Here is a 20963-nt window from a genome sequence, read left to right on the forward strand (position 1 = left end):
AACAGTCTCTCGTGTGTGTGTTTGTGTGTGTGTGTGTGTGTGTGTGTGTGTGAGACAGACCTCCACTCAGTCAGCCCAGACTCTCCTGGCTTCAAAAACATCTGGAATCCTTTTCTGGTGGAACTCTTGTCCAACCCCCAGCTGGACAACCCTCTTTGTTGGTGTGTCCAGCTACCTCAGACCCTTGCTTGGCACTGGGAGTTATCAGCCCCTGGAGAAGGCTGAGTGAAGTGGGCACCTTTAGAGGGTCTTTGATCCAGAAACATTCAGAAAGACTGTAATGGCTCTCTATGTGTGTATGGCGCGTACACACATCACACGCTGACACATGTGTGCACATGAGCCAGTGGGCTTGGGTCGGCAGCTCTCAAACTTCTTCCACATTGACGATGGCCCATCCACAGTCCAGTGAGGGGGTAAGTGAAAGGACTGATACCCATTTTACAGACTAGGAAGCTGAGGATGAGAAAGAGTCGTGCCTTGCTCAAAGGCAAATAAAGGCGGTAGCGCTGAGATTCAAAACTACCATCCCTACATCCTAGCCTCCAATCCTTCTCTGTTTCACCGCACCTGGAGCTTTGAGCCCAGAAGGCGGCTCAGACCAGCGGGGGTTGGATTCACGCCCCGCTACCCACCCCACGGGGTCGCGCCAATGCCACGCCTCCCCTTGAACCGTCGCTGGAGAGAAGGGAGAAAGCGGCCACCGCGTGTCTCTTTAATGCGCGCCCCGGAGGCCCAGCGCGCCCCCGCCACTATAACTGGAGTGCATGGAGAGGGCTGCGCTCAGAGGAAGGAGGGCGGGCGCTGGGCACCCGTTGACCGACTTTCCCAAGTGCGATCTGCGCCCGTCCGGCCCACGTCCCGCCCCCATGGACCTGCCCCCGGGCGCCTACAGCTGAGGACCCGACGCCCGCCGGGCTGCGGGCCGGGCTGCACCCCGCCGCCCCAAAGGGCACCCGAGTGCTGTACAGGATCCCCGCGCCTCTTCCCGCGGCGCTCGCCGTCGGGCGAGGACTCCGCCGCCGCCACGCCTCGCGCCCCGCGCCACCCGCCCCATGCTGGTGCACACTTACTCCGCCATGGTGAGTAGTCTAGGGGCGCGGGATCGGGGAACCCGAGCGCCCGGACCTGCCGAACCTCCACCTCCAACGAAATCTCGGCAGGAGGGGGCCGCAGGGACTCCGCCAGCTGCGAACCGTGAGGGTGCGCGCGGGACACCCCTGTCCTAGCTCGAGGCTCCCGCGCCCGTGGGATCCTCCGAACTAGACCTCAGGCCCCGCGACGCCCGGGCAGGACGGCAGCCGGATCCCCGAGAGCTGAGGACGGTCCTCTCGGGGACCGGGGTCGTTCAGCTATCAGCGGGTGGCCTAACGCGCCCCTCTCCTTCCCCAGGAGCGCCCCGACGGGCTGGGCGCAGCGGCTGGCGCGGCCCGCCTGTCGTCTCTGCCCCAGGCGGCCTACGGGCCGGCGCCACCGCTCTGCCACACGCCGGCCGCCGCCGACTTCCAACCACCCTACTTCCCGCCGCCCTACCCGCAGCCGCCACTGCCCTACGGCCAGGCGCCCGACGCCGCTGCCGCCTTCCCGCACCTGGCCGCGGACCCCTACGGCGGCGGCCTGGCGCCTCTGGGACAGCCGCAGCCTCCACAGGCCGCCTGGGCCGCGCCCCGCGCCGCCGCCCGCGCCCATGACGAGCCACCCAGTCTGCTGGCGCCGCCCGCCCGCGCCCTGGGCCTCGACCCACGCCGCGACTACGCCGCCGCGGTTCCCCGGCTCCTGCACGGCCTAGCCGACGGCGCGCACGGCCTGGCAGATGCACCCCTCGGCCTCCCTGGGCTGGCGGCGCCGCCTGGCCTAGACGACCTGCAGGTGAGGCCCGAACGGTCCGGGATGGGCCAGGACCGGCCGCGGGGATTTAGGACTCTGGCCGGAGGCACAGTGACAAAGGCGGGTGTCCCACTCGTCTCTCACCCTGCCACCTCTCACTCATGACTGCGAGGAGGAGCCCAAATCTGGGTTACATGCTGCCTGTCCATTCAGGCGGCCTGGCACTGAGTCAGTGCGCGGTGCCTGGAGGGCGGCAACCCTTGGTGGAGTCAACGGACAGAGGCTCGAACACGTCCTTAGCTCTCCGCTCGGCCACGTGAGGCATCCATGGTCCAGACCCAGTCCGCTGGGACAGCCTCCGTCTGAAGCGGAGAGAGGCAGAGGAGTTTTCTAAGGTTCAAAATTGCTATTTTGCAGGGCAGGGTGAGGTATCCAGGGCTTCAGCCACCGGGCAGTCCTGGTCCTGCCAGTGGCTGCCTCAAGGGTAGGTGGAGAGCACTGGGCAGAGTGGACAGGACCAGGACCAGCGACTGCAGGGACTTGGGAAGTGACAGGGGACTAGGTCCATAAGCCCTCTTACCACTGCCTCTCCTATTTTCAGGCCATGGATGATACGGGAATGAGTCTTCTGGACCAGTCCGTAATCAAGAAAGGTAAGGAACAGCGTGCATCAGCCAGGGCAGAACTGGGGGAGATGGTGCAGGCTTCCCTCACACAGACCCGTTTTCTTCCCTGTGGAGCTTGCTTCCTCTGTGTCGCTGTCTTCTAGCCATTAGAGGGGCAGCAGAGGCTGGGGTCCTGGCCAGAGCTTGAGCAGAGGGGCGGGTTGGTGGGTTGGCCCTAGGGCCTGCCGTCTGGGGTGGGCTGAGCCCATCGGACTCATTCTGCAGCAGACCCTCTGTGTGGTTTGGCCTTTTCCTACCAAGGGGAGGGTGTTCTTGTAGATCTGGAAATAATTTGCAGAAGAGTTAAACTACTTTCCTGTTTTCTAAGAGGTGGGAAAGGGTGCGCAGTTCCCATGGGTTTCCTTAAATGATTTCCACATTACGGTGCCTTACCATTTCTTAAACAGGCAAGATTTCCTTCCCAGCAGGACCTTGGGGTCAATTAATGGGGGGGGGGATCAAGTTTCCCCCAGGGAATTTTCTATCCTTGCAGGAGCCTCTTTCCACATTTAGGGTTGCGGGAGTTGGTATGTGGATATCGTGTGTTAGTCTGAGTATAGGAGGGCCAGGACCTGCCTGATCCTGGATGTCCTGTGTGAGTTCAGGGTCCGTACATGTCTGGTATGTTCCTTTTCTGGGTGTCTTTCTGGTATTTCTTGGTGTGTAAGTGTGGTCCTGTTGCTGGGTGTGCAATGCATGTCCACTATGTTGGTGTATATTTCTGAGTGTTTGGGAGTCTGTGTGAGTGTGTGCATGTGTGTGTGTGTGCATGCGTGTGTGTCAGGGTCTTGTGTCCTGGAATTTGTTCTCTGGTTCTGAGGATCTCTGAGTATGCAAGGATCAGTTCCTGTGTGTTTTGGGAGGGTGTTTGTGTCTCTGCACTAGTAGGAGCCACGGGTTTGAGACCTGCCCTCCACTAAATTTTCCAGCTGGAGGACTAAATTCTAGACATGCCAGGAAAAGGTGAGAAAGAGAGAGATTGAGATGCAGAGGCAGAGGGGTCCAGGCTTTGGGTGGGCTTCTTAGATTTGGGGCCAGTGCCCCAGGAGGAACTTGGTGACACACACAAGCTTGTGGTGCCTCAGGCAGGCACAGCTCCTGCAGGATTTGGCTCCAGCCACTTTTCAAGAGTGAACTCAAGCCCAGGCACTGTTTGGACTTCACGGGATCTCACAGCGTTCTCACGGGAGACTGGGACTGAAGCTGGGGTGTGGGGGCGGGCTGGGGGCTGGACTTCTAGGAGTGGGGCTGGGTTACCAGGGCCTGAGAGTTAGTCGGACAGCCTAGAATGTGTGGGGAGTAAGAAGAAGGGACAAGCTTCCGGGAACTTAGGGGAGAGCCTCCAGGTGTTGGGCTGTGTCACCTGGGGATGTGGATGTGGAGAGGAAGCCCAGAACTGGCTTCCTGGAGGAGTCACTGCTGCCTTGGCTTAGTGGACTTTTTGGACCCCGTGGGAAAGCAGAGCTCTGTCTGCGGTTGGCAAGAGCCTGCCCCTGGGCTGCGTCCGCCAGGAGATATGATCATGGTCTCCGCCCCCAGTTCCGGACTCCTGCCCACGCTGGCGGGGGCTGGGGCGGGTTGCGGGATCTGCTAGGCTCACTGACTCCCTGGAGGAGGCCGGACTCCCGCCTTCGGGGTAGGAGCTTGGGAACCTCTGCCCTGGGGAAGAGTGAAGGATCAGCTGGGGCTCTGAGCACCTTAAATTCCAATCCCCAGGCCAGAGCCAGCACCGGGAACTGGCTGCGAGGAGGCGCTGGAATTGCCCTGAGTTGGTTTCTCTCAAAGGACATCAGCTGTCTTAAGTTCTGGGTCCTAGGTGTGCGCCGGAATCCCCAACAGCGGTCCCAGGACCACAGTGAGGGCAGTCGGGGGTGTCGCGAGTGCGGCCCGCGGGGCCGGCGGGGCTGATGTGGGCGCTGGCGCTGCGCTGGGCGTCCCGGGCGCGGGCGCGCACACCCGCGGTACCGCGGTGCCAGCCTGTCGGTGGCCGAGCGCCGCGAGATGGAGCGCGGGGACCTGGGTGCGCCACCCTGGACGACGAGTCACAACCTGGAGCGCGGCGGCAAAGGACCAGGGGTGCAAGCTCCGGGCTTCCTTCGGAGGGAAGCGCCTGGTTCGCTAGCCGCGAGCTCGGCCTTCCACCCGCCGCGCCTTCGGGAGGAGAGAGGGTCAGTACTGGCGCTTTCGAGCTTCGTAAACGCCGAGGCAGAGCTGATCCCCGAAGGTCCTCGCCTAAGGGGCCGCATGGACGAGCGACAGCGCCGAGCCGCTGCGGCTAAGCAGGTGCGCCGGCCGGAACCCGGCGCGCAGCGGGCAGTTTTCGCCGGGGATTTGCGCCGTCACTGCGGGACTCGGTGTCGTGGATTAGCGTCCTTCTTCGGCCTCAGGCCCTTTCGATGACATCGAGAGCCCCTGTAAAATCCTGAAGCCCTCTGGCGCCCGCCGGAGGTGGTGGGGGACCCAGCGGACCCCGTGGACCCTGGAATTAGGAAGTCATTTGGGGCTCGCTGAAGCATCCGATTCCTCCAGCAGCTCCAGGCCCTGGCGGGAGGGACAGCTGAGGTTGAGGCCGGGCAGTCGAGGCCCTGGGTGCGAAATCGCAGCCACCCCGGCCCTACCCCTGAAGCCGTCTTCCTATCGCATGCCGGAGAGGGAAGCCTGGGAGTTCTCGAGGGTCCAGACCTTGCTTGTAAAACTTTCCATATTCCAGGCACTTACTTGTCCTGGGGAGAAGGGAAGCGAAGCCTCTGCCCCGCCATACACTTCCCTGTCGGCTGCCCCTTGCAGCCACGGTGTGAAGCCGGAGGCGGCAGATGGAGTCGAGGCGGACCCAAGGAGAGGCCGGGAACCCTCCATTTTCTGCCCACGTTTGTTACCTCCAGTTTCATAACATGCCCCAAGGAGCACGGAAAGCAAGCGGGACTGGTGGGGTCACACACCTGGATGGGAATATTTCCTAGCCGAGAAATGTGGTGAGGGGTATCGGTACTGGTCCTGTGAGAGCTCAGAGGAGGATAGCAGAATGCCTGAGTTTGGGGGCTTCCTACAGGAGAGGTTAGGACGGTCTCCGCAGGTGTTCCATGGGTGCTGGTTGAATAAATGAGTGATGGTTTTTGAGGTCTGAGCGCATCAGGAGAGAGGTTGTAGAAAGGGCGGAGCTATTTTCACCGCCCTAGGCACAGCATGTGCAAAGGCCCTCCACTGTGGAAAAGCCAGCTACCTTACAAAGGTTAAAATCTGCTGGGGTTGCAAGTTCTGCAGCCACAGCTGGAGGGAAGGGGTTCAGGGATGAGAACTGAGATCAATCATTCCTCCTCTCGGGGAGAGTGGGTGGTTGCCTAGTTGGGGGCAGGAACATCCCCTTTGCAGGGCCCTGTGGTCCAACCTCAGGGTCTCCAGGGCAAGGGCTGAGGTAAATAACCACCCTCTCCACGGCTCTGCTTGGCTCTAGGGAAAGAAAGGGAGATGGGGAGGGTCTGGGCTTCCCAGTGAATCCCTGCAGGGCCAGGCCTCTGGTGAGTGAATGAAGTACTCACCTCTGAGACAAAGATTATATAAATAATATGTATATATTTTAAAGATTTATTTATTTACTTTAGAGAGGGAGGGAGAGAGAGAGAGAGAGGAGGGGCAGGGGAAAGGGAGAGGATCCTCAAGGGGACTCCTGGCTGAGCACAGCACCCCCGCAGGGCGGAATCCCAGGACTCTGAAATCATGACCTGAGCTGAAATCAAGAGTCAGACACTTAACCAACTGAACAACCCAGGCACCCCAGGTAAATAATGTATCTGTTTGTTTGTTTTTTTAAGATTTTATTTATTTATTTGACAGAGATCACAAGTAGGCAGAGAGGCAGGCAGAGAGAGAGGGGGAAACAGGCTCCCCGCTGAGCAGAGAGCCCAATGTAGGGCTCTATCCCAGGACCCTGGGATCATGACCTGAGCCAAAGACAGAGGCTTTAACCCACTGAGCCACGCAGGTGCCCCATAAATAATGTATCTTAGTGCAGTACTTTAGTATAAGAAGTACTGCCAAAAATCCACAAGAAACAAAAATCAAGGTTTTACATAATGAGAGGATCTGACCCAGCACTTCTACATGCCTCCCCAGAGACTGAAAATCCAGTACCCAAGCAGATAGGGTTTGGATGATAGCTGAGGGCCACATAGGACAGGAGAGTGAGGGTTAGTTAGTGGGAAGGAAACTTCGCCAGGAGGCCCCACCCAGGAAGGGCGGCAGAGAGGCTCAAGTGGGCTGGGAAGGTCTGCCTTCCTCCAGCCGCTCCCCTCCCCCGCTGTGGGCCAGCGTACCCCAAGTGTAGGCTAAAAACACCCCGTGCATCAGAATCCCTTGGAGGTGCTTATTTTTAAAATGCCAGATTTGGGGCGCCTGGGTGGCTCAGTGGGTTAAAGACTCTGCCTTTGCCTCGGGTCATGATCCCAGGGTCCTGGGATAGAGCCCTACATCGGGCTCTCTGCTCAGCGGGGAGCCTGTTTCCTCCTCTCTCTCTCTCTCTGCCTTCCTCTCTGCCTACTTGTGATCTCTGTCTGTCAAATAAATAAATAAAATCTTAAAAAAAAAAAGAAAAGAAAAAGAAAATGCCAGATTTCATGGGCACCACTCCACATCTACTGAATGAGAGTCCCTGAAGTATGGCCCTGGAACTTGCATTTCTTAACAAATTTATTGAATTAAAATGTACAGACCTTAAAAAATCACCCATTTAAGAGTATGATTCAATGATTTTTAGTAATTTATAGAGTTGTGTAGTCATTACCACAATCAGTCTTTTTTTTTTTTTTTTAAGATTTCATGTATTTATTTGACAGAGAGAGAGCACACAAGCAGGGAGAGCAGGAGACGGAGAAGCAGGCTCCCAGCTGAGCAGAGAGCCTGACATAGGGTTCGATCCCAGAACCTTGGGATCATGACCTGAGCTGAAGGCAGACGCTTAACAGACTGAGCCATTCAGGTGCCCCTACCACAATCAGTCTTAAGACATTTCCATCATCCCCTAAAATTCCTCCATTCCTATTTGTAGTTAATTCTCATTCCCACCCCCAGCCTTAGGCAACCACTGATCTGCTTTCTTTCTATATATTTGCATAATCCGGACATGTTATATCAACGGAATAAATAACAGGTGCATCTCTCCTTTTACTCAGCATAATGTTTTCGAGGTTCATCTGTGTCGTACCAGGTGTGAGTAGCCCCCTTTCTTCGTGTTGCTGAGTAGGCCTCCACTGCGCGCTTGAAACACATTTTGTGTATCCATTCGTCAGCTGACGGACACCTGGATGGTGCCCACTTTTTGGCTCCTGTGAATAATGCTGCTCCGATCATTCACATACATGTCTTTGCGTGGACGTGGGTCCTCATGGCTCTTAGGTCAATTCCGGGGGATGAAATTGCTGGATGTTATGGTAAGTTTGTGTCTAATTTCTTAAGAGACTGGCATGCGGCTTTCTAACAGGACTGTTCTGTTTTACATTTCTACTAGCAACAGTGCGAGAGGGTTCTTCACCTACACTTGATATTGTCTTATTTTTTTTTAAAGATTTATTTATCTTAGAGAGAGGGAACCAAGGAGCACGAGTGGGAGGGGCACAGGGAGAGAGAGAGAGAATCAGATGCCCCTCTGAGCGCGGAGCCTCACTTGGGGCTCCATCCCAGGACCCATGAGATCACAATCCAAGCCAAAACCAAGAGTCGGACGCTTAACCGACTGTGCCACGCAGGCGCCCCAGTATTGTCTGTCTTTTTTACGATAGCCCTTGTGGTAGTACCTCAGTATGTTTTGATTTGCATTTCCCTAATAACTAATGATGTTGAGCACTTTTTCATGTGCTTATTACCCACCCATTTGTCATTTTTAGTGAGCTATCTATTCACATATTTTGAGCTTTTTCCAGTTGGGCTGTTTATCTTATGATAGAATTACAAGAATTCTTTACATATTCTGGACATGCATCCTTGATCAGACATGTGATTGTCAAATGTTTTCTTCAAGTTGATGGTTTGTCTTTCAGCTTTTTTGGTAGTACCTTTGAGGTGCAAGGATGTTTAATTTTCCTGAAGTCCACTTTATCATTATTTTCTTTTGTGGATCATGCTTTTAGGGTTGAATCCAGGAACTCCTTCCCCAGCCCAAGAACACAGAGATTTTTCTCCTATGTTTTCTTCTAGACAGAATTGAAATTGTAGTCAGTTTTCTGGGAGAATCTTTTGTACTCTCCCCAGATTCTGTGGTCAGACCATATCTACCACCTGTGGATGGAGTGTGTAGACAAGTGTGTGGGTTTTTCTGACAGGTTGGACAACTAGGAACTCTTGCCTCTGTAGTGTCTTGGCTTCTGCTTATGTAATGGAGCGGGGAGGGGGAGGCAGTGGGGACACCATGAGTAGACCATTCAGCCCCAGGAATCACTGTGATGTGGGAGACAAACACCAGTGTCCCTGCTTTGCAGTCTGTGCTAATTTAATTCCTGCCTCCATGACTGTCCCTTTCTTGCACCATCCACTTCCCTAACTTTGGGTCCCATTGCTCTTGCCATTGAGGGAAGAGGCTCTGAGGAAAAGGGGAAGGACAAGTGGGGGGTGGGGAGTGAGGAGGGAAGCAGCAGAGTCTGTCCCTCCATATCCAGACATATGTCCACCTGTCATACACCTACACTTAGCAGCACCTGTATTTGCATACCTTGAGCAAACACTCTGTGTTTAACTATATGGACAGGAGCAGGAGCCCTTGCAGGTACCCGTATGCATGTGGCCACATCCCTGCAAAACTCAGGGGGGCAGAAACTCTGTCTGCATTATAGCTGGGGCCCAGTCTTGTTCAGTGAGTAAGTGTGCACGTGCACAGTCTGGCCCTCAGTGCTCTGTCCATGACAGGCATTGCGGTGTGTGTGGTCATTTTTGAGACTCGCATTGATCTCTGTTTGCATGTGCACAAAAAGCCTCATGCAGCCTTGGTCTCCCTCCCCTCATACAGAGCCTGGCCTCAGGGAGCACCTGGTTTGGGATGGAGGAGGCTGCTGAAGGAGAGAATTTTCTGTTCCTTCTGACTGCTTTCTCTGGCTAGGGGTCATGGGAAGGAGAATGGTCATTCTGCCCTTCTTTTTATTTACTTATTTTTTGAAAAAAGATTTTATTTATTCATTTGACTGAGAGAGAGCACAAGCAAGGGAAGTGGCAGGCAGAGGGAGAGGGGGAAGCAGGCTCCCTGCTGAGCAAGGAGCCCGATGTGGGGCTCGATCCCAGGACCCTGGGATCATAACCTGAGCCAGAGACAGATGCTTAACTGAGCCATCCAGGCACCCCCCCCCTTTTTTAAAGGCTTCTTTTTAGTTTTAATTTATCAATTTGTAGTTTTTTTTTTTTAAGTCAACTTGAGGTGTAAGTAATGTTACGCCTGCATTTATTTACATTTTGACAAATCTAAACATACGGTCATGTAACCACTACGATATAGAGTAGTCCCATCACCCCAAAGAAGTGCCCTCCAGAGAGAGGGACACGGGTGAAGAGGGAACCACATACAGGCCTGGGAGACAAGGAGCAGGAGGTGGGCATGGCTCCCGTTGTCTGTCTGTCTCGTGTCCGTGTGTCTGTTGAGTTAGGACGTCTCTGCTCCTCACTCTGGGAGGGGGCTGGGACTAAGAAACGGGCAGCGAGGCAGGGTGGAGCCGAGAGCAGCATCAGAGACTGTTTCTAATTAAAACGTTGATTTTTGTCACCAGGTCTTTTTTACATTAATTTTTATTTTTCAAGATACTGCATTAAAGGAGCACCTTGGTCGTGTAGTCGGTTAAGCATCCGACTCTTGTTTTCAGCTCAGGTCCTGATCTCCGGGTCGTGAGATTGAGCCCAGAGCAGGGCTCTGTGCTGAGCGTGGAGTTGGCTTAAGGTTCTCTCTCTCTCTGCCCCTCCCCTCCTCAATGTATATTGCATTAAAATACTGTTTATCTTGCTTGCTGAGCTGAGTTTTTGGTGCCTCCTTAGATTTTTGCCCCCAAGGCAAGTGCCTCACTTGCCTCCCTCATTGGTTCTGTTCTGGGGACAGAGACTTGCCTGGGGTAGAATGTGTGCTGTTCATTCCCTCCACATTCTGCCCTTTTCCTCTTCTTCCACTCGCCCCATCTGTGATCTCTTGGCCCCTCTCTGGTACCCGAACGGGGACCCAGGGAGGAAGGGCTGTTTTACTACCCATCGCTACGACAGGGACGAGGTTCTCCCGATGCCCACCCTCTCCCCCAGTCTGGGCTGTGGGACATGACTTTTCTGTCCATTTCAGGTCTCCACTCATTTATCCCACATGCACTGAGGCCCACTTGCGCTGAGTCCCTGCCCTCAAGGCCCACTCCTCATTAATGGGGAAGACAGCGGTGGAATCAGACGTAAAGTGCGATGAGGTCAGGGCTGGAGGGTGAGAGGGTCTCGGTCGTGGGCCTGGAAAGCAGCCAGGAAGCTTTGCACCAATGCCTGGTGCCCACACTGCGGCTTGGGGAGGAGGGGCCTGCTCAGGAATACGGAGACAGTGAGCCCTTCTCTGGGGCCCAAAGAGCTAGTGCCCTGGCATCCCCCACCCCAGGAGGCATGGCACATCATTCACCATGTCCCGTGTGGCCTATGCTGGCTTTTTAAATTTTTTTGAATCGGTTGCCAAGGTTTAAAAATCCCAAGTTCACAGAGAAATCCAGGATCCTGGTTTCATCAGCAAATAAATAACGTGGGAGTTCTGGCAATGTTGGTGTGTCCTGCATGGTAACCCCCAGCCAAGTGGTGCCTGTCCCCCCAGGCTTCCTCATTACCCCTCTTTGAGGTCTAGAGCTGTGCTGTCCACGGGGGGAGCCACCAGGCACGTGTGGCTGTTGGGCACCTGAAATGTGGCAAGTCTGAATTTAGATGGGCTGGAGATATAAAATAGGCATTGGATTTTGAAGGCTAAGTACAAGGGAAGAATGTAAAATAGCTCATTAATAATCTTTAAAATATTGATGACATGTTTCCACAATAGTATTTTTTGACACATTGGGGTAAATAAAATATGTTAAAATTAACCTCACGTTTCTTTTTACTTTTTTAAAATGGAGCTACCAGAACATTTAAATTTAAATTTATATTCTATTTATATATATAATATGTGTGTGTGTATATATACTATATATATATAGTACATAGTATATATGTAATATAGTATATTTCTGTTCATCAGAGCCTAAAGGACAGATGGGGGACCAGGCAAGAGGGGTAGGCCGCAGCCAGAATACAAAGTGGGCAAAGGAGAGCATTCCAGAACATTCCATGGACAGCGTTAGGATGACTAAGGATGTGAACTTCGGAGTCTGTGATCAGAGTTCAAGACCCATTTCCGCTTCCTACTTGCTGTGCCATCCCTCTGAACCTCTCTGAACTTTTAGCTTCTCCAACTTGAAACGGGGATGGAGAACAGCATCTGCCTCACAGAGCTGTTTGTGTAAAGCACTTGGTGTACAGTTGGCACTCGCTGAAGGTTAGACCACCTCGTCCTGTCCAGCTCTGACACTGGGATCTGATTCGAGGGGCAGTGATGGCCACCGATGGGTGTCAGTGTGGAAAGTAACGTGTTTCAGAAAGATCCTTTGGGGCCGGGGCAGGGAGACCAGCACAGAGCTGCCCCGAACTTCAGATGGGAAGTGAGTGTCTGTGCACGTGTAGAGAGAAGTGGCTGTAACATCTGGGGCCCGTGGAGAAAGGAGAGCCGCAGGACACAGTGACAGAAGGGATGTGGCGGGAGGGGGCAGCGTGGAGGGCATCACTGAGGTTTCCAGCCGGGAGGGTGGGTTTCCACACATCCAGAGAAATCCAGGAAAAGCAGAGGGGCTCTGCCTGGCTGGGAACTGCAGGCCTTGCTTACCTCTGCATTCCCGCACACAGGGCTCAGCGAGTAATGGCTGAATGGCTGGAGGGCTCCTGCCTTTGAGACCGCAGTCCAGGGCTTGTTACTGGTTCTCAGTCTTGCAGCTGTGTGATCTCAGGCACACTATTTCACCTCTCTGGGCTTCAGTCTCCCCATCTGTAAAATGGGAATAGTAAACATAGTTCCCTCCCGGGTTGTTCCATGGATTCAGTGACATGATCCGTGTAAAGTACATAGCACAGGGAGTGCCCAGTTAACTGCTGGTCTCTGGCTTCCCACTTAGTCCCTCCCGGTACAGACACACAAGGACTGCCTTCTCTCCTGCTCTCCCAAGGCTCTCACTTCCTTGTAGGAAGAGAAGCCCAGGTGGAAGCAAGTACCTCGATTATTCTCTCCTCCCTTTGAGGCCAGGCAGGAGGATGGAAGTTAGATCACAGAAAGAACTTTCTTTGAGGGCCAAGAGTATCCAAGTGGGGTTGTTTTGTTTGTTTGTTTGTTTTCAAGTAGGCTCCACGACCAGCGTGGAGTCCAACACGGAGCTTGAACTCACAATCCTGAAATCAAGATCTGAGCTGAGATCAAGCGTCGGACCCTTTACCGACGGAGCCACCCAGGCACCCCTCCAAGTGGGTTTTAGAAAATTAACTTCTCAGAGTCCCTTCCCTGTCCTACACAGATTAGTGGACTGAGAGCTCTTGAGCAGGGGCCTGTGGGGGTGTATCTCTTTATTCCTGTCTCTTTGAGCATCCCATAGTGACTCGGCAGCCAGGGGGCCAGGGCCAGAGGCCTAATGGGGCCATAACCTTCCTGCACCCAGGATGTGGAATCCCAAAGTCCCCAGGCCTTCACTGATCCGGGGGGGGTGGGGGTGGCACGTGGGGGTCATAAACAGGCAGGGGGTGCTGAGGACTCCTTGCGTTTGTGCAGACCTAGCTGGGCCCTGCGGCAGTGACCCAGAGCTCCTGCCTCCGCATTTGTGGCTCTCTCTTGGATTGCACTTGCCCAGACTCCAGGACTCTGCAGAGGCTGTTTGAGTTAACAGCACACCAGCCTGACTCAGAAAAGGGAACCCAGGTGCAGGAGCCAGACGACTCCGGGTTGTTTCCACCACCCTGTTAGCTGAGTGGACTCGGGTGAGTCACGATAAACTCCGCGTGCCTCAGTCTCTTCCTCTGTAAAGCAGGGACGGTAGAACTGTCCTCTGAGAGGCGCGGGGATGGTTCGATGTGGCTGCGTGCCCAGCATGTGGCCCAGTGCCCAGGACACAGTCAGCGCTTCCTCAGTGCTCCCGCTCCACAGCTGGCCAGCGTCCGCGTCCTGCGGCCCCCGGCTCAGTGTCGTCTCTCTCCCTCTTGCTCTTGCTTCCATTCTGCAGTCCCCATCCCCTCCAAAGCCAGCAGCCTCCCGGCCCTCTCACTGGCCAAAGACAGCCTGGTTGGTGGCATCACGAACCCCAGTGAGGTCTTCTGCTCCGTGCCAGGCCGGCTCTCGCTGCTCAGCTCAACGTCCAAGTACAAGGTGACCGTGGGGGAGGTCCAGCGGCGACTCTCACCTCCCGAGTGCCTCAATGCTTCCCTGCTAGGCGGTGTCCTTCGCAGGTAGGAAGGCCAGCCCACACAGTTCCCTGCCCAAATCCGTGGTCATTTCAGACTTCTCCGGGGCGCAGAGAGGGGCCCGCCTCACACCAGGCCACAGCCTCCTCTCCATCTCTGTCTCCTTAGGGAACTGTGCATGTTCTGGGGGCAAGGCCCTGGTCTCCAGCAGCTCCCACAGGTGTGTGGGCTTGGGGGTGGGGGTGGACAAAGAAGGCCGATCACAGAGAAGGGACGGAGGACTGACCTGTGCTGGGCAGGATGGACCAGGCTGGGGCTGGTGAAGAGAGGGGGCCATCTTCCTCCTTTGCCCCAAGAACGGGACCCCAGGACCCAAGGCCCACTCCCTGCAGAACACAGGCCTCTCTGGTGTGTGTGTTTTAAGGTCTGTGGTTTGTCTTCATAGCTGGGTGTGCGTCTCTCTCTGTGCACATCCTAATGCCCTGGTGGGGGTGGTATTTGCACTTCAGGGCTAGGAGTCTTGATGTGTGTGAGGAGGGAGTGTGCGTGTGTGTGTGTGTGTGTGGTATAGGGGAGAGTCAGGCTTATATATGTCTCCATGAATGTGAGTTTCTTTTGTTGCATTGGCTACAGTGTGTCCTCCTCTGTGTGACTGCGTGCACTTCTAGGGATAGACATATGTGTGTTTACACGTCTGCAGTTCTGTGTTGAGGCTGCATTTGTGCAGGGGTGAGGTTGTCTCTATTCCCGGTCTCTTTGAACACCCCAGAGGGGCTTGTGTGAGTCCGCGAGTGTCTATACATCTGTCCCTGGGATCCTGGCTCGGTGTGACCTATGCTTCTGCACCCGTGTGTCCCTCGGAGCCTGAGTCTGCATGACTCTGTGTGCGTCTGACGATTGTGGTGTGTGTGTGTGTGTCCTTATCGCTCTCGGTGTGTGTTCATCTGTGTGCCTGTTTATCTATGTGCCCCTGGGTGACTGTGTGTGTCCCTGTGTATCTCTGCATGTCAGGCTCTGTGTGTCCCTGGGTAGCTGTGTATGGCTCGGCTGGAGTGCTAAGGCACCTCAAGATTCTGGCCTATCCTTCCCTACCCAGGCTGTCCTTGCTGCTATTGAGAGGATTAGAGGGAATTGAGTGGCTCTGGGAGCTGGGGTGCTAGGCCCCCCAACCCCGCCTTGGCTACGAAGTCAGTGAGGTTAGAAGGAGATTGAGACGAGGTTGAAAGAGGCCCCAGAGCATCCCCAGGGCCAGACCCCAGCTTCAGCAGGGGCAGGTGGGGCAGCAAGGGCCTGTTGGGGCCACTTAGCCAAAGGCTTCTTTCTTGTCTTCATAGTGTATGTCTGTCTCTCTCTGTGCACGTCAAGGGCCAAGTCCAAGAATGGGGGCCGCTGTCTGCGGGAACGGCTGGAGAAGATTGGGCTCAACCTGCCAGCTGGCCGTCGCAAGGCTGCCAATGTGACACTTCTGACGTCGCTGGTGGAGGGTGAGTGAGGCCTGAGGGTGGGTGTGAGTGTGAGTATGCGGGGACCTGTGTCACCCAGTGGGGCTGTGTGACTGTCCCTAACATGTCATGTATAAGGAAGGGGTGTATGTGATACACGTGTATAGTCTTTATGTGTCTGGGCATGCGGACACGTTTGTGTGTGTGGGTTTGTGGAGGGTTGGAGAGGAGTGGCCAGTGTTTGGGTGGGGTGAAGGGAAGAGGGGGTGAGAGTCTCTTCCCTGAAGGCTGGGGACTCTGGGCTCGCTCATGTCGAGCCCAGGCTCTGGGATACACGGTGGGCTCAGCAGCCACCCATGAGCTTAGAGCTCATCCCCTAGGGTCCCAATGGAGGGCAGTGGGCTTGGGGCTGAGGCTGCGCTGGGAGCGAAACCAGAGGAAGGTATCTATAGGAGGGGGTGGGGTAGAATGACTCCCAGCCAGGGGGAGGGAGGTTCAAGGCCAGGCTCCAGACTCAAAGGTATTCAAGGCTCTGCCTCTCCTCCCTGGCAGGAGAGGCCGTGCACCTGGCCCGAGACTTTGGCTACGTCTGCGAGACTGAGTTCCCAGCCAAGGCAGCTGCTGAGTACCTGTGCCGCCAGCATGCGGACCCCGGGGAGCTTCACAGCCGCAAGAGCATGCTGCTGGCTGCCAAGTGAGTGAGGGCGCCCCGCGGGGGTGCCCTGGGGCACCGTGCACTAGGCACACGGAGGGGCAGCGTGGATGCACACACCGGGCAGGGGCACCGTGGACACCACTCAAGAGCACATGTGATGTACGAGAAGCACTGCATGGGAGCACAGCGAGGCACCACGCGGGGCCCACCATGGCGCACACGAGGACACGCGAACATAACTTGGGTTATGTGCATCAGCAAAACCGGAGTCACTGCCCCATGGCATCACCACCCCCACTCCCACCACGGTGGTCTTGCTCCCCCCGCCCCCTCGCCTGAGCCTTGCCCCTCAGCCCTTCTGCTCCGGCCACTTCCATCAGGGCACCCGTGCTCACCCAGCCACAAGTTGGCCCTCCCTTGTCCTTACTTCACAAGTAACCCCCTTCAAGTCCTGTTGGGGGCTCCCCCACTGCCCCTCCCACGCTGCCGCCTCAGCTCTGGCCTGCTGATCTCACTCCTGGACTTCATCCCGGTGCTCCCCTGTTCCCCCAGCTTTCCTGCACGTGTCCTTCTCCCCTGCCCAAGAATCTTCAGTGACTCCCCACCTGCCACATTGATTTTCAAGCTAGGTTCGCTGGGGATGCTTTAGGGCCTGTTTAATGTATTTTTTTTTTTTTAAAGATTTTATTTATTTATTTGAGAGAGAGACAGTGAGAAAGAGCATGAGCGAGGAGAAGGTCAGAGAGTGAAGCAGACTCCCCATGGAGCTGGGAGCCTGATGTGGGACTCGATCCTGGGACTCCAGGATCACGCCCTGAGCCGAAGGCAGTCGTCCAACCAACTGCGCCACCCAGGCGTCCCAGGGCCTGTTTAATGAACTGGTATTCCATTCAGATTTAGTTTTCAGAAGGGTCCCATTGCAAGAAAAGACAGAGAGAGGGAAGAAGAGGAAGTCTAGGACTCCTTGGAGGGCCCCACAATCTGGCGAGCACAAACCCCACCCACTGCGACTGACCTTCTTGCTATCCCCTGCCCTCATGTCTGCTGCTTAGAACACCATCTGGTCCCCCATCTAAGGCAGTCCTAATGCAGTCAGATCCCACCTCCACCCTCGTCCTCTGGGACTTTCTCAGGCTCCTGAGGCAGAAGTAGAATTACAAACTCAAGGGACGGCCCTGTCTCATGGGACCTTTGAGGCTGTTCTTATCATTGCTGGAGAAACATATCCAGGGCAGGGCTCCCCTCACGCATGAGTCCTCTAACTCATCAAGACGTCCTGCGGCTCAGTCATGTGTAAAATGCTGCCTGGGTTCCATGGCGATGCAAAGGTGAGACAAGGGTACATCCTCCCGCCTGAGCCCCATGCAGGATGCAAAGAAACGGCTAATGGCCACAAACTGAAGCAAGAGTTCCCAGCTTCATCACCTGCACAGGCCAGCCAACCTATCTGAAACCAACTTTCGCATGTGATGAGGATGATGATGATTATGTAGGTTTGTTGTGAGGACTCAGATGAGGTGGCCAGTGCTTGGCACAGCCTCTAGGCCTCACTTCACGGTCACTGCCAGCATTGGTTCAGCTGGTCATTGTTCCCTAATTACTTCAAAGACAAAGCTCTGTGAAAAATTGGGTGTTTGGGATGGGAGCGGCTGAGGGGATCGAGGCAAGTTTCCTGGATAAGGTAGGAGAGCTGGACTTTGAACGTGGTCAGGACATCCACAGGAAGAGACTATAGGGTATTGGCAAAGCCCGTTCACTAGCTGTGTGATATTGGGCAAGTCAGTCAGTGTCTCTGAATCAGCTTCCTTTTCTGTAGAATGGGTATGATCATCATTTGCAGACTATTGACAGGGTGAGCAATCATAAATATATAAACATTGTCACACACACAATAGGTCCTTCTCTAGGCTCAGACTTTTGTCCTCTAACCCCCACCCTCCTTTCCCCCACCAGGCAGATCTGCAAGGAGTTTGCAGACTTGATGGCTCAAGACCGCTCCCCATTGGGCAACAGCCGCCCAGCACTCATCCTGGAGCCTGGAGTACAGAGCTGCCTGACACACTTTAGCCTCATCACCCATGGCTTTGGTGGGCCCGCCATCTGTGCTGCCCTTACAGCCTTCCAGAACTACTTGCTGGAGTCACTCAAGGGCCTGGACAAGATGTTTCTAAGCGGTACGGGCAGTGGGCACGGTGACACCAAGGCTTCAGAGAAGGATGCCAAGCACCGGAAGTAACTGTCTCCGCTACCTCATCCCAAAGAGGTTGCCAAGGCCTGAAATGAGGCCTTAGTTCCTGGGAGTGGGCCCGAAAGGATTAAAAGGCAGAGCTTGTGTCAGGCCAGAAAGAGAACCTTCATCCCAAGACCCCTGAGTGAGAGGTTGGAGAAGGGGAGGTGGCTTCTCTGTGGCTGTTTGTCGAGAAGGGCCCAGAGCTCTGCCACGTGTGTGCAGTTTTCTGACCCTTAATTGCTGGTAAGTGCTGGGACAGGGATGGCATGGGGAAGCCTGCTCTTGAGGCTGAGCCCCGTGCGTCAGGGTGCCTGGGCAGAGGTAGATTCTCCTAGAAGCTAAGGCCTTGATGTTTTTACTTATGGCTGGGGGAAATTGTTAACAAACCAGACGTGTTGAGGAGATGGCATCCCTCATCCCAGCATCTCCGACCCCCAGAAAAGGGGTGCTGGTGAGAGGCCCCCGTGGGTCCTGGAACCATCCCACTTGGGGAGAAGTGGGCAGGGGAAGCCCTCAAGGAGCAAAGATAAAGCACACGTTGCAGAACTTGAATCCAGGCTGCATGTCACAGTCCTCTTGCTATCTGTCCTATTTATTTATGTATGTTGTAATTAAATTTGAAAGTCTAAACATGTCGAATGCAACTTATTTATCCCGAGTTGAGGATTCTTGTTTCATTGTTTTCTGCTTTACACACCAAGATGTCCAGCTGGACCAAGACGGAGAGGGTGTGTTTGCTCACAAAGGGCTGGGGGAGGGCCGGGGGGCTTGGGGAAGAAAGATTATGTCGGAGATCATGAGGTTTTCACGAAGATTTTGTATTTGCTGTTGTTTCTCTTGACCCTATAATCGATGTACCTCTTTGGCTCTCCGACTTTTTCATTCTCTTAATAAAATTTTTTCACTGGGTATAAAACCTCCCTGTCCTTCTTCAGCCCAGGCCTGGATTTGCCTCTCAAGTGGGGAGGGGCCTCTGAGGGAGAAATCACAGGAGGGGGCTGTGGGTACCTGGGTGTGTTGGGGGTGCTGCAGAGAGTGTATCTATCTGTTTCATCAGTGTGGCTGTCATCTCTGTGTGTGTGTGTGTGTGTGTGTCTGTGTGTGTGTCTGTATCTGTGACTGTGTGTGTGTTTAAGAGAAGTGGATCCCAGGTGTGTATGTATACTCTTGGACTCGGCGGGCCTGTGTCTAAGTGTCCGTCTAGCTGTAGGGCTATGTGATGTATTACCACGACTGTTGGTGTTGGGTCTGTGTCAGTATGGATGCTGGTGACTGTGAGTGTCCAGTGTCTGGCTGTCTTCTTGAGGATTTCATTCTTCAGGCAGCCTTTCCTGGATCCATCAGTGTCTCCTTCTCTACACAGTCATCTACTACGTCACTCCCCAAAGCACTCCTGTTCTAGGGTCTGTCACCTTACAAAACATAAACCTTCCCCCATTTATCTCCCTCAGTTCAAGTTTGTGAAAGATCAATACCTCTCTGCCTCCCCTTCCTCCCCCCCCCATTCACTCTTCAACCCACTTCACTCTGGCTTCCATCCCCACTAGTCTATTGAAATTCACTCAGCAAGGTCACCAATGGCCACAATGTCAAATCCGAAGGCCTTTTTTGTGGGGTTAGCAGGCTCTGACATGATGGACAACTTTCTTTTCTGAAACACTCTTCTCTAGGGACGCCTGGGTGGCGCAGTTGGTTGGACGACTGCCTCCGGCTCAGGGCGTGATCCTGGAGTCCCGGGATCGAGTCCCACATCAGGCTCCCAGCTCCATGGGTAGTCTGCTTCGCTCTCTGACCTTCTCCTCGCTCATGCTCTCTCTCACTGTCTCTCTCTCTCAAATAAATAAATAAAATCTTTAAAAAAAAAAAAAAAAAAAAAAAAAAAAAGAAACACTCTTCTCTGGCTCCCAACATCCGGTTTCTCTGACCTCTCTGGTTCCAATCCTGGCTTCCTTCTCTACTTGATCTCTAAGTGTTGCCCTTCCTTGGGGGCGCCTCCCTGATCTCCAGGCTTGTGTGTGCATTAGCCTGTCTGTCCGATGTCTCCACTGGACTAACAGGCATCTCAACTGTACGTCCAAATTGCAGTATATGACTCAGATTCTCCCATCTCGACCTCCTCCACACTTTCCCTCTGAGAACATGGCACCATCCTCCCCCAGCTGCTCAAGCCAGAAAGTGGGGGGTCATATTTCTTTCCCTACACCCAATTCATCAGCAGACCCATCTTCATCTGTCCCCTCTGCCATGAACCTAGTCCTCGGGACTACTGCAATAACCTTCCAACCGCTCTCGGTTTTGACCGTACACCCTCATACTAAGCCCTGCAATGACCCAGGCTTTGCCTACCTCCAACCTTATCTTAAACTATTCTCTTTCTGATTCCCTTTGAGCAAATCACACTAGCTTCCTGCTTGTACCTGCAATTACCACTTAGTCTTATGCTTCCGGGCAGAAGCACTCACTGTGCTCTTTGCCAGGAATGCTCTTCGGCCAAGATGTTGAGTGTTTTGCAGAAGTGAAGGGAACAAAAGGTCTAGCGATCATCCCCAGGGTAAAGGTCCAAAGATATGACCTCTTTTCCCAAGAAGGTTCACTCCCTCATACTACCCATATGGAAGACAGAAGGGAGGGATGGCAGGAAGCATGTATGCTCTGCTTTGACCAAAGTCCTTGGCCTGGAAACAGACACTCAA

The 20963-nt window shown here is 54.4% G+C and overlaps 1 protein-coding gene across 1 annotated transcript; it reads left to right on the top strand.

Moving 5' to 3' along the window:
* Window positions 1-1055: 1055 nt before the first annotated feature.
* TFAP2E (transcription factor AP-2 epsilon) lies at window positions 1056-18276 on the top strand. Its single transcript, XM_044236360.1, has 7 exons — window positions 1056-1082; window positions 1393-1869; window positions 2429-2480; window positions 13766-13988; window positions 15309-15427; window positions 15938-16079; window positions 17994-18276. The coding sequence occupies exons 1-7, from the start codon at window positions 1056-1058 to the stop codon at window positions 18274-18276; spliced, it is 1323 nt and encodes a 440-aa protein (XP_044092295.1).
* Window positions 18277-20963: the final 2687 nt, after the last annotated feature.

This window comes from Neovison vison, chromosome 2 (assembly GCF_020171115.1).
Source record: "Neovison vison isolate M4711 chromosome 2, ASM_NN_V1, whole genome shotgun sequence".
NCBI classification, from domain to species: domain Eukaryota; kingdom Metazoa; phylum Chordata; class Mammalia; order Carnivora; family Mustelidae; genus Neogale; species Neogale vison.